This window comes from Lactuca sativa, chromosome 9, assembly GCF_002870075.4.
Source record: "Lactuca sativa cultivar Salinas chromosome 9, Lsat_Salinas_v11, whole genome shotgun sequence".
In the NCBI taxonomy this organism is placed as follows: domain Eukaryota; kingdom Viridiplantae; phylum Streptophyta; class Magnoliopsida; order Asterales; family Asteraceae; genus Lactuca; species Lactuca sativa.
The window spans coordinates 65325248-65337240 of record NC_056631.2 but is presented as its reverse complement, the minus strand read 5'-3'; the positions used below and the strand labels follow the sequence as shown (position 1 = coordinate 65337240).

The 11993-nt window shown below is 32.9% G+C and overlaps 3 protein-coding genes across 3 annotated transcripts; 1 reads left to right on the top strand and 2 right to left on the bottom strand.

Annotated features, from left to right (window-relative positions):
• Window positions 1-249: 249 nt before the first annotated feature.
• Window positions 250-4667, bottom strand: LOC111920430 (zinc finger BED domain-containing protein RICESLEEPER 2-like). Its single transcript, XM_023916016.1, has 7 exons — window positions 4601-4667; window positions 4309-4539; window positions 1629-1759; window positions 1317-1536; window positions 747-1223; window positions 359-657; window positions 250-261 (listed from the first exon to the last, which is right to left on the bottom strand). The coding sequence occupies exons 1-7, from the start codon at window positions 4665-4667 to the stop codon at window positions 250-252; spliced, it is 1437 nt and encodes a 478-aa protein (XP_023771784.1).
• A 4323-nt stretch (window positions 4668-8990) lies between these two features.
• LOC111920385 (NDR1/HIN1-like protein 26) lies at window positions 8991-9835 on the top strand. The gene has a single exon (XM_023915950.2). The coding sequence runs from the start codon at window positions 9064-9066 to the stop codon at window positions 9694-9696; it is 633 nt and encodes a 210-aa protein (XP_023771718.1). The 5' UTR covers window positions 8991-9063; the 3' UTR covers window positions 9697-9835.
• A 508-nt stretch (window positions 9836-10343) lies between these two features.
• On the bottom strand, window positions 10344-11675 carry LOC111920384 (uncharacterized). Its single transcript, XM_023915949.3, has one exon. It carries the CDS (start codon window positions 11466-11468, stop codon window positions 10626-10628), a length of 843 nt encoding a protein of 280 aa, XP_023771717.1. The 5' UTR covers window positions 11469-11675; the 3' UTR covers window positions 10344-10625.
• Between the last annotated feature and the right edge of the window lie 318 nt (window positions 11676-11993).

The window sequence follows — 11993 nt, the reverse complement described above, 5'->3', positions numbered from 1 at the left end:
ATATAAATTACATGCTATGTGTGCATATTATATGAATACTTGCTGTCTATGATGGATGAATGATTTTATACATGTTTTAAATGATTTAAATATATATTTATTTTATATCTACAAATATGTTGGGATAAAACATGGGTAGATAAAATAGTTGGTCTGCAGCCATTGCCAAAATCACACTATACTTGGACCAATACTTTGAAAACTTCTCATACATTTTCGAAGCCATTTCCTTCATAAACTTATTTGAACTTACCATTTCTTCTTTTAAAGTTTTTTCAACCATAGAAACAGAAGGAAAATATAAGTTTGCTGTGGAGTATTTGTTTCTAGAAAAGATGCACGTAACTTCATAAAAAACCTCCAAGAATCTAAAATCTTTTTCTAATTTACCCCATTCATCATGAGTTGGGCAATCCAAATAATTAGAATCGCCAAGTGCTAAATGAAAGAAAGCACGTCGATAAAATAAAGCACTTTCAATCATAAGATAAGTGGCATTCCATCGGGTTGGAACATCTTGACGCAAACCTGTTTTTGGATTCAAATTGACATATTTCACACAATCAATAAATTTCTTTCTCCTTGCTTGAGAACCCTTCACATACTTGATAGACTCTCGTATTTTAACGATCCCTTCATCAATAGCTTTCAAACCATCTTGCACAACCAAATTTAGCACATGAGCACAACACCAATATGAAAATAATCTCCATTCCTACGAAGAGCACCTTCATTGCACAATTGACCTTTTAGTAGATTGACAAAAGTATCATTACTTGATGCATTGTCTAATGTGATAGTAAACAACTTTTTATCAATCCCCCAATCGGTCAATAAAGTAGAAATCGTTTCGGTTAAGCATATGCCACTATGTGGGGGTGGCATATATTGAAAGCTTAAAATTCTTTTTTGCAATTTCCACTCCTCATCAATGAAGTGACAAGTCGCACACAAAAAACCATCTGTATTAATTGAAGACCACAGATCAAAAGTTAAAGAAATTCTACCCGGGTTTAACTCCAGTAATTTCTTAAGTCTAATTTTTTCCCTGTTAAACAGGCTCACAACATCTGAATTAGTTGTGTTTCTAGTATAAGTGACAACATTTTCATTTAAGTATCGAAATACTTCTCTAATCCCCTCATACTCCACAAATTTAAAAGGTAAATCATGCTTGACAATAACTTCACTCACAAGCTCACAGAATTTTTCGGGTTTAAAAACTGTGGAATTCATAGACATTTAACCACCAGAATTTGAAATAAGTAGTTGTGCTATGTCACTTGTATCTCTCCTAGGAAACTTTCTTATGTGACCTCGCAAGCTTCCTGTTCCAGTTTTTGTTTCACAGATGTATCTTTTTGAGCATCTCTTACATTTTGCCCTTTCATTCCCATCATTACCAATTGGAAGTCTTTCAAAAAACCTCCATACCTTCGACCATCGTTCTCTTTCTGATTTGACATGAACTTCTTCACCTTCTATTTTAACATCTACATCAACCACATCAATGTCATCTTCTTCAAGGTCAACATCCTTAAAAAAAAGTATAATATTTAGGTATGTAATGAATTGAAAGAGTAGTAAACTTGATGAAATTCAATAAGTTAAAATGGTAGTAAAAATACCTGTGGAGCCACAACTACAGCAAGTTCTATTGTTGAATCAAGCTTTGCCTTCTTCATAACTACAGCAGGTTCTGCTGATAAATATGGTTCTATATTATCTGGACAGAAACAAATAACAGGTTCTATATTATCTGGACAAAAAGAAATAACAGAAAGAAATCTGAACAGAAAGAAATAACAGATTCAAAGCTTAAATAACAGTTAATGAAATAACAGGTTATGCTGCACAATGCACATATACATATAATTTCTATACGAAAAACATAATCATTACTGAAATAAAAGAAAGAAATAACAGATTCAAATCTTAAATAACAGACGCAAAGCATAAATAACAGTTAATGAAATAACAAGTTCTGCTGCACAATGCACATACACATATAATTTCTATACAAAAAACATAAGCATTACTTCCAGCACATAATGAAATAACAGGTTCTGTTGCATCCATGTTCTTGAGAAAAAAACACAACCACATAATTTGTAGATAGAAGGTAATATGTTAAGCTTGAGTTTGGAAAGAATGTTTAAGGTATTTTGGGGATAATCAGTGTAAAAGCAATAATGGCGGTAAAAGTCAAGCTTGGTTCTGTTCCTTCCTGTGTGTTATGATTTATTGCAAATCACACAGCAAGAAATTTTGACCGATAATTAGGGTTTGATCGATAACAAGGAATCACAGAACGGTTTGATCGATAATAATGGCAGTAAAAATCAAGCAGAAAATCAGAAAATATAGCTATATGATCGATAACCTAAACTAAAAAAGAACACAAAGTAAGGAATTTTGATTGATGAAAAACATTACCGTGATGATTGATGAAGAACAAAAGAAATCGCTCAGTCGCTATGATCGATACCGTGAACTTGTGATGAAGGAATCGGCCAATCGCTATGTTCTGACTTCTGATTTCTGAAGAGCTAAGTCGGTCGATGTGCTCTACAGTGTTTGTGCTCGAATTAGGGTTTGATCGATAACAAGGAACAACAATCTGCGCTGCAATTACTCAAATTTATAATCGTAGATGGAGATTGAAGAGTCGATGGAATATGAATCGGAACTCGGAAGAGTGAAGATTGAAGAACCGAGGGAACTTTTCTTGGAACTTTATAAAGTCATTAAACCAAAAGACGCTTCACTTAAATGAATTATATATATATATATATATATATATATATATATATATATATATATATATATATATATATATATTCAAATATATTATTTAATAAAGGCGTAAGTCGGTTGTATCTCGTGTCAAACTCGTTTTTATTGTCGTGTTATATGTGGGCTTTTAATCGTGTTTGAGTCGTGTTACTTTCGTGCTAATTTCGTGCCGCTTTTTTAACATGAACACGACACGACATCGTGATTTTTTTTTCTAAGACGAACACGAATTCGAATTTCAATTTCGTCACAATTTCGTTTCGTGTCGTTTTTTTTTTGTCGTGTCGTGGCATGTTTTGACAGGCCTATAAACACATAGCACGTATTTTATAGAGAAATAATTCATATCTATGTGTTAGAAGAAAGCAACTACACAATCACATGATAAGACGATGCTCGGACAACACTACAACTCTTAAAATAATAATCTTCGATGAAACTGGGATATCTTCCAAAAACTTGGCTTCTCGCGGTCAGAGTTTTGGCTTGACAACTCTATTTCTCGGGATCTTCGGGGCTTTGGGACTTGCTTCGGTGTCGGGATGATACCGGGGCTTCGGGGGTACTTCAAGATATCTAGAGAGGGTATCGGGAATGAGAGAGATGGGAATTAGCAACCATGGTCAGCTGCCCTTCGATTTCTATTTATAGGGCTGAAATCCTGAATTCACGTCATGAATCTCAAATATTCACGTAGTGAGTTCAATCATCATCAGGTGTGTCATTGCAACTTGGGTCTGACAGGCTTCAGGAGACGTCAATACTGAGTTCACGTTGTGAACCCAATGTTCACATCGTGAACTTTGACACAGTGTCGGGGTTCGTGCCCCAAACTTCATAAATTCATATCTTTCGCATACGAGCTCCCGTTTTCGACGTTCTTTATATCCTATTATCTGATTTCAGACATTTTATCTTCAGATGTGTCTCGTTTTCCACAACAACTTTGAACCTTTTAAAAGTAGAGAAAACATCTTATTTATTTTCCAGAAAGTAAACCCATACCTTCCTTGTAGCGTCATCTATAAAGGTAACGTAATACCGGGAACCTCCTATTGATGAAACTGATGTGGGACCGAAGACATTAGAATGTAACAACTCAAGCTTATTTGCTTTTGGTGGCTGACCTATATTCATGAAAGTAACTCTTTTCTGTTTACTGAGTACGCATGGTTCACAGAAGTCGACTGTCACATTCTTCAGTTATGGGATCCTGCCCTTTAAAGCAAGCATCTTCATTTCCCTTCTGACTCATATGGTCGAGTCTTTGGTGCCATAAATTAGAGGACTCCCCATCTCCAATAGTTGTATTTGCTTTTTTTGAGGTCAACTCCACCATATATAGAGTTCCATTATTCTTTCCTTGAGCAATGACCAAGTTCCATTTAATAACCTTCCATTTACCTTTTCCAAACCTTACATCATTCCCCTCTTCATCCAGCTATCTCACTAAGATCAACATTTTCTTTAGACAATGAATGTATTTCACATCCTTTAAAATCCAAGTAGTACCCATTGAAGTTTTTAAAGCTACATCTCCAATACCAGTGATCTTCAGAATTTTACCATTTGCTAGACGAACATTATTGCTGTAAGGTTTGAGATTTATCATGATTTCTTTATTGTGGCAAGCATGACACGATGCTCCTGAACCCATCACCCAAGACTCGACTGAATTTTCTACATAACAAATCAGTGCATCATCATAGTCTTCATCCATATTTATCTCCTTTTTGCCATTATCTGCATGACGTTTAGGACATTTATTTCTGAAATGTCCTATTTCATTACAGTTCTAGCTGACGATTTCTTTTCTGCTTCTTGACTGCCCTATCTTCCTTGTCTTTGATCTTTTTCTTCTGTATCCACATTTGTTTTGTTTTCTGCCCCTCTCTTCCGTATCGAGTAAATTGGTGGAACCTTCTCCTGCATTCCTTCTCTGAACATCTTCGCAAAGAATCAGATCTCTGATGCTTTTGAATGTGAGTTTCGTAGTTCCCGAAGAGATACTGACTGCAGTAATTGTTCCAACCCAACTTTCGGGCAACGAAGATAATAATAATAAAGCTTGGACTTCGTCTTCAAATTGAATTTCGACAGATCCTAACTTAGATATTATCGAGTTGAACTCGTTGACGTGGTCTGTCACAGATGCTCATTCCTTCATCTTCGTGTTTACCAATTTTCTGATCAAGAAAACCTTGTTTGTCGTGGATGGCTTTTCATACATGTTGGACAACGCCTTTCTCAATCCAAACGTGTTCTTCTCATTAACAATGTTGTACGCGACATTCTTCGCCAGTGACAATCTGACAACACCAAGGGCCTCTCGGTCCAATAAGTTCCATTCCGCTAAATCCATCTTCTCAGGTTTCTGTTTAGATAACAGTAAGTGTAATTTCTTTTGATACCATGATGGATTGTGTGGAAACCCTCAATTAGGGTTGTGTGTACAAATTCCAATATATAAAGATAAATATTCAATTTACAATGAGTTCCTTATACTATACATAATGTTTGAATATAGAACAAATAAATATAACATAGTTGTGTTTAGCATGAGCATAGGTTAAAGAATCATCTTCAAAGTACTAGAAGCAACAATCATTATTGTTTAGGTAATCGAGTTCATAAAACATGCAATCTAGCATATTCCATGCAAATATGAAAAAACACATAATGCTTTTAAATGAAAACGTGCAAATGCATGATAAAACATGAAAGAACTTTAGTCCCAAACTAGATTATAACCCGCGTTAAACGTGAGAGAACATATAAAAAAAGACATACAAATGTTTACAGATATTGCATAATAATTATTAAAAAAAGTTATGGTTATTGGTATTATTGAAATATGTAGAAGATACATTGAAATTTATAAATATGTATAATCGTTGAAGGACCTCTTTGTACACAACATTTTTTGTTTTATTAGTTGAACGACATTCTTCATCATAGATAATTACATCATAGATAATTACATTAGTGTAATTTAACGAAAGATTGATACGTAAAACGTTAGGGACAAGACATTTAACTTTTTTCTTTTTCTTGAAGAAGATGAATCGTCACTTGAGTCTATCATTTTGTTTTATTGTTAATGTTGCTTATAAAAGTTAAATATAAATATATATAGGCATATTGATAAGTTTTATTATTTTATATGAGGAAAGTAATAATTATAATGGGACAATATTATCTAAAAAATAAATGCTTGGAATATTTTTGGAGGGAAAAAATCAGGATCATTAAAAAAATTTATATAAGGAAAATACAAATTTAAATTTGATGAAATTATGTATGAAATTATTGAGAAATATTATTTTGGAGAGAATTATATTTTGTAAGGTATAATAATATGACAAAATTCGAAATATGTATATATTTGTTGTGTAAATTAAAAAAAAAATTATTATTACTATATAAAGATAAAACAAAGTAGGTTGGTATGTTATACAAAATAAAAAAAATTTAATCACTTTTTTTTAGTGTTAATGTTGCTTATAAAATCGATATATATATATATATATATATATATATATATATATATATATATATATATATATATATATATTGGTAAGTTTTATTATTTTATATGAGAAAAAATAATAATTATATGGGGACAACATTATCTAAAAATAAATGCTTGAAATATTTTTGGATGAAAAATCCGGTCATCGGGATCATTAAAAAAATTATATATGAAAAATAAAATTTTAAATTAGGTTTGAAATTGTTGATTAAATTAATTACGAATAAATTGATAGGTTACGATTGAATTTAATTTTGAAAAGTTTAAATTTGATAAAGGAAACGCGTAAGTTATCAAAATAATTTTTTTTTATAGATATAAGGAAAATACAAATTTAAATTTGATAAAGGAACGCTTAAGAAATAAATGCTTGAAATATTGGAGGGGAAAAATCGAGATCGTTAGAAAAGTTTATATAAGGGAATTACAAATTTAAATTGGGTGAAATTATAGATGAAATTAATGACGACTAAGTTGGTATGTTACAATCGGAATCCAATTTTGGAAAGTTTGAATTTGATAAAGGAAATGTGTAAGTCATTAAAATTTAAAATTTTAAACGCGAAGAAATATATAAAAAAAAATACATATAAAGTTATAAATAGTCAACACAATAAAAAAATAAGATAAAGCAAAATAAAAAAATATATCCAAATAAATAAGAATCATTTTGTTACATATTATTTTCTCATTCATTTTGTTACATGACAATTAACAATAATTGAAAAAAAAAACATTTTAGGGTTTCGGGATTCTAGCGATTGTCGTGAACGAAATAGCTTGATACCATGATTGATTGTGTGGAAACCCTCAATTAGGGTTGTGTGTACAGATTCCAATATATAAAATATTCACTTGACAATGAGGTCCTTATACTATACAGAATGTATGAATATAGAACAAATAAATATAACACAGTTGTGTCTAGCATGAGCATAGGTTAAAGAATCATCTTCAAAGTACTAGAAAGCAACAATCATTATTGTTTAGGTAATCGAGTTCATAAAAAATGCGATCTAGCATATTCCGTGCAAATATGAAAAAATAAAGAATGCTTTTAAATGAAAACGTGAAAACGCATGATAAAACATGAAAGAACTTTAGTCCCAAATGGTTTCAACTTTCGAGCAATTGGATTCCAAGGTCTGGTAAACAAAAGGTGAGCATGCTTTTATCTTGGAACTCAATTAAAGCTACATCCATTTAAAAAAAAAAAAAGACCAAAACAAATCCACTCACTAAAATCAATTGACCCACACCATGCAATCATGCACAACTCAATTCAACTATCTTCCTCCAGAAGCTCTCCAACTACCCTTAAAAGGCCAAACTCTCATTTCTTAACATAAAAGGCAACACAAAGTCAATTTCCATAGATTCTCCATGTTTCCCCTTTTAATTCCTTAGTTTTCACTCAACAAAACAAAAGAAATCATTAACAGACGAATGGAGAAACTATTGACTATTTTATCCCTAACCACTTTAAAGAGCTTTTCACTTTCCCTTCAATTATTCAAAAAGGCCTCACCGGATTCTTGTTGGTACTTCGCTTGATACACCAAATATCCTTGTTTTTATTATACCATCCACTCCAAAATTCCTAGAAACTGAACATGTAATTGATAGATGCATATTCCAACATGTAACGGTGTTTAAACTTATGGCAAAATTGTGTAGGATGTATGCAAAATGACTAATGTAACCTCCATAGGATATGAAAACTTTATCATGATATAACATGGGATATTATTTGTAATTGATAACATCATTTTATATAGTGAACTTTTTTTCTTTACAAAAAGGTTAATCATGTCTAATGGCCACTTCTTGAGCTACTTGATGTCTTTTAAAGAGTATCTTTTACTCAAGGCCATAGTGCTGGTATCTATCAATTACAAATAAAAAAAATAAAAAATAAAAACAAAACGACTCTACTAATACTAATCCAACGGTTAAGATGTATTGTTGAAATAGTCACAATTTTTAATAAGCCAATAATCATATAATTTTGTTGTCTAGTTTTCTATTTAGTTAAGGTTAAATGCAAGAAACAACCACAAACTTTCGTTGGTTTGTTTATTGTAGCATCTTATTTTTCAATTTCTTTCTTTACAACATTGTACTTTAAAAAATCTGTTCAATTAAAAGTTTACAACAATGTCATCCAAATACAAAACAATTTTCATTGTTATAATTGGTCAAAAATTTCAAAGTGTAACGACCTTCAATGAAAAAATTGGAAAGTACAATGCTATAATGGGGTAAAATTTTCAAAAGTACAATGTTTTATAAAGATAAGGAAATGTCAACATGTTTTCATTGATTTGTTTATCATATCATCGTATTTTCAATTCTTCATACAACATTGTACTTTGAACAATCTACCCGATTATAGTAATGTCATCCAAATACAAAACAACTTTCACTATTATAATAGATTAAATTTTTCAAAGTATAATGTCCTCAGTAGAAAAAAGGCTTAAATTACAATGCTATAATTGGGTAGATTTTTTCAAAGTACAAAGTCTTGATAAAGAAAAAAGAAGTCAAAGCACAAAGTAGTAGAAATAAATGAAAGTGTATGCAATTAGTGTGAAAAACTAAGCCCCCGTCAATGATTTATATCAATTATCAACCACCCATCATAATTGAGGAGCTCTACCTTTATTCATATATAAGATTCCACACAACCCTTAACTTAGCCTTGTAAATTTCCTCCCTTTCTCATACAACAAATGTCTCAAATCAATGAAAAATCACCACAACACTGTGCCAAAAAAAAACTTATAAACATCAACAAGAATCACAAGAAACTATTCTACACATTCACCACCTTCATTCTCTCAATCCTCTTACTCATACTTGTCATATGGTTCTTACTCCATCCTTCTAAGCCACAATTCTCCCTCAAAGAAGCTGATATTTACCAACTTACCCTCTCAAAGTCTCACCTCCTCAACTCATCTATCCAAATCACCCTTCTCTCAAACAATCCAAACCAGAAAGTTGGTATTTACTATGATGAAATCCAAGTTTATGCTTCTTACAAGGGTCAACAAATAACCCTTGATTCATCTGTCCCACCCTTTTACCAAGATTATAAAGACACCAATCTTTTATCAATGGTTTTGGTTGCAAACGGGTTACCCGTGGATCCATCATTTGGGTATGAAGTGGGTCGTGATCAAATGGAAGGAAGATTGGTTTTAAGTATCAAGGCAAATGGAGAACTCAGATGGAAAGTGGGAACTTGGGTTTCTGGAAGGTATAGGTTTAACGTAAATTGTGTTGTTGTTTTGCCTTTTGGTCAATCTATGCCTTCAGGTCCGTTGACTTCTAAAGGGAGTCAGTGTTCTACCACAGTTTGAAACTTGGACCAAAATATCGTATCGATTACAGCTTTACATTAGCATATATATACATGGATTTGATTTTTAGAATGATGATTTGACTTTGTTGAATATGTAAATTTATAGCAAAATGTTTATAGTTTGGTTTGTAATCTTATATTCTCTCTTTTTTTTTTTTTTTTTCTCTACCACATATAATGATAGTATTTGAAGCCAATTTTGAAGCCACTTCTTTACTTTCAGATAATGGGAGTCACTTTCAATCAACACCACATACCAATGACCACAAACTCTTATAGTGGAAAAGACCCTAATCTTTTTTGTTGTCTGGTCTCCACATAAAAACCATCATCAAACACAAACTCTCATAATGGGAAAGACCCTAATCCTCTATAGGTATGCTATATTTAGGGTACATACTTTGTCTTTAGGGAAAATGAAAGTGGCACATTCCCAAATGGTGAAGGACTGCAATAGGATCAGATCAATAGTCTCTTTTAAAGATTTTACAAAAGTGCCCTTAAGAAAGAGGTGATGCTTTCTAAAGTGTGGTTGAAAGCTTCACAAAAGCAAAATCACTTCCAATGACATGCAATGATTGCCACCATGGAGTAATTCCATTGAATAGCAATGTATTTACTACTATTTTGGTCAACATACTTCGATTTCATTCCACTCACTGAAATCATTCAAATTATCAAAAACCAATGATCAAAGGATACAATACATAGTTGGGAACACCAAAATTTACAAACTTTTAAGTTTTAACCATAAATCAAAAACTATTCTGTCATCACACATTGATATAAAAAACATAAAGAGTTCATACTCATTGTATATTTAGGTCCAAGAAAGATAAGATTTAACCCTTTTTGAAGCAAAAAGAAGCTTCTATCTATTACAAGTACACCTCAAGATCATATAGGCAAAAATGCTGCATGCAAAATTCAAGATGAAAGAGTATAAGAATCAACCCATTTCCAGTAATGCTTCTTACAAGAAATAGCTCTTTCAGCCTCTTGTTTTTCATCCAGATTATGATATTCTTCCTCCTCTTCAGTACAGAATTCGCAATCTGGTAAACCATCAACAAAAGCATCTACTGTATGTAAAACATAACAAGCTGGTAATCCGGGGTAGGAGACAGATAACCTTTCCTCCACTTTACTCGAATATGAATTGGGTATAATTTTCACAATGTCATCGTCGTTAACATCGCTACAAGAAACCCTAATGATGGAGCCAAGTTCTTCCTTCACAGCTCTAACAACAGCCGCTTCCACCGTTTCACCAGGCTTCATTTTTTCGGACAGTGGCCTGGACCTGTTACGAACGTCGCCGTTTGACAGCTGTTGATGGGATTCAATCAAAATTCGGTTTTGATGATCCCTAACGCGAACCACCACAACTTCGACTGTACGGACAGGCGGAGTAGAGTCAGCGAGAGAGGTTTCGCCCTCGGATAGCTCAAGCCAGAGATTATGAACGTTCTTTGTGCCGGGTCTGGTACCCCACGCGGCGAAAGAATCGGAGGGGAGACGAGGGCGGAGCCACTCGGAGAGGGATTGTGGGGAGGCAAAGTGGTGGTGGTTGTGGTTGATGGCGGGTGTCTTGGTGGTGGTCAAAGGCATGATTGGGAATTTGAAGAAACGACGGTGTGTGTTCAAATTGGTGGTGGGTTTGGGGGAAGAAGATGAGTAGAATACGAAGAGGGAGAAAGCAGAAAAGATGAAATCGGAGAGTGAATTTGGATTGGGTTTGCTTAGTGAGGACGGCGGTGGCGGAGACATGTGTTAATTAACGAAATGAAGTTGTAAAGATCACCGGAAGTTTGATTAATGCCATTTGTAGGATGAGGAGAAGAGCAAGATAAAGTAGGAAGTGGAACAAAGGGAGATTGAGTCGTAAGATGTGCGGATCGAGCTGCTTGAAATGTCCAACGATCAGAGGATTCTTGATTTTGTGATTGGTTGTCCAACATCCAAAGAAATGGACCTTTCCCCCTTTTCCACAATAACCTCATTTTTCTAAATACATTTATCTAATAATTTTCAAACAATATTACTTTGCTAAATATTTCAATAATTAATTACATAACTTTTACAACATTACGGTATAGACTATAGATATAAAAAATAATAGGGTTTAAGTCATTTTTAGTCACTTAACTTTTGGTTTTTTCTTTATTTGGTCACTTAACTATTTTTAAGTTTTAAAAGGTCATCAAATTTTTGATTTTGTGCTCATTTAGTCACTTAATTTTTGATTTGGTCACATTTAGTCACCCAACTTTTAGATTTGTGCTAATTTAGTCA

What these genes read in the sequence shown, in the direction of transcription:
- LOC111920384 (XM_023915949.3), bottom strand. Translation starts at nt 11,468, where the DNA reads ATGTCTCCGCCACCGCCGTCCTCACTAAGCAAACCCAATCCAAATTCA.
- LOC111920385 (XM_023915950.2), top strand. Translation starts at nt 9,064, where the DNA reads ATGTCTCAAATCAATGAAAAATCACCACAACACTGTGCCAAAAAAAAA.
- LOC111920430 (XM_023916016.1), bottom strand. Translation starts at nt 4,667, where the DNA reads ATGTGGATACAGAAGAAAAAGATCAAAGACAAGGAAGATAGGGCAGTC. An exon ending in CTGTAGTTGTGGCTCCACAG is followed by an intron (nt 1,537 to 1,628) that starts GTATTTTTACTA and finishes CTTTTTTTTAAG; the next exon opens with GATGTTGACCTTGAAGAAGA. An exon ending in TTTTGTCAATCTACTAAAAG is followed by an intron (nt 658 to 746) that starts GTCAATTGTGCA and finishes TGGTTGTGCAAG; the next exon opens with ATGGTTTGAAAGCTATTGAT.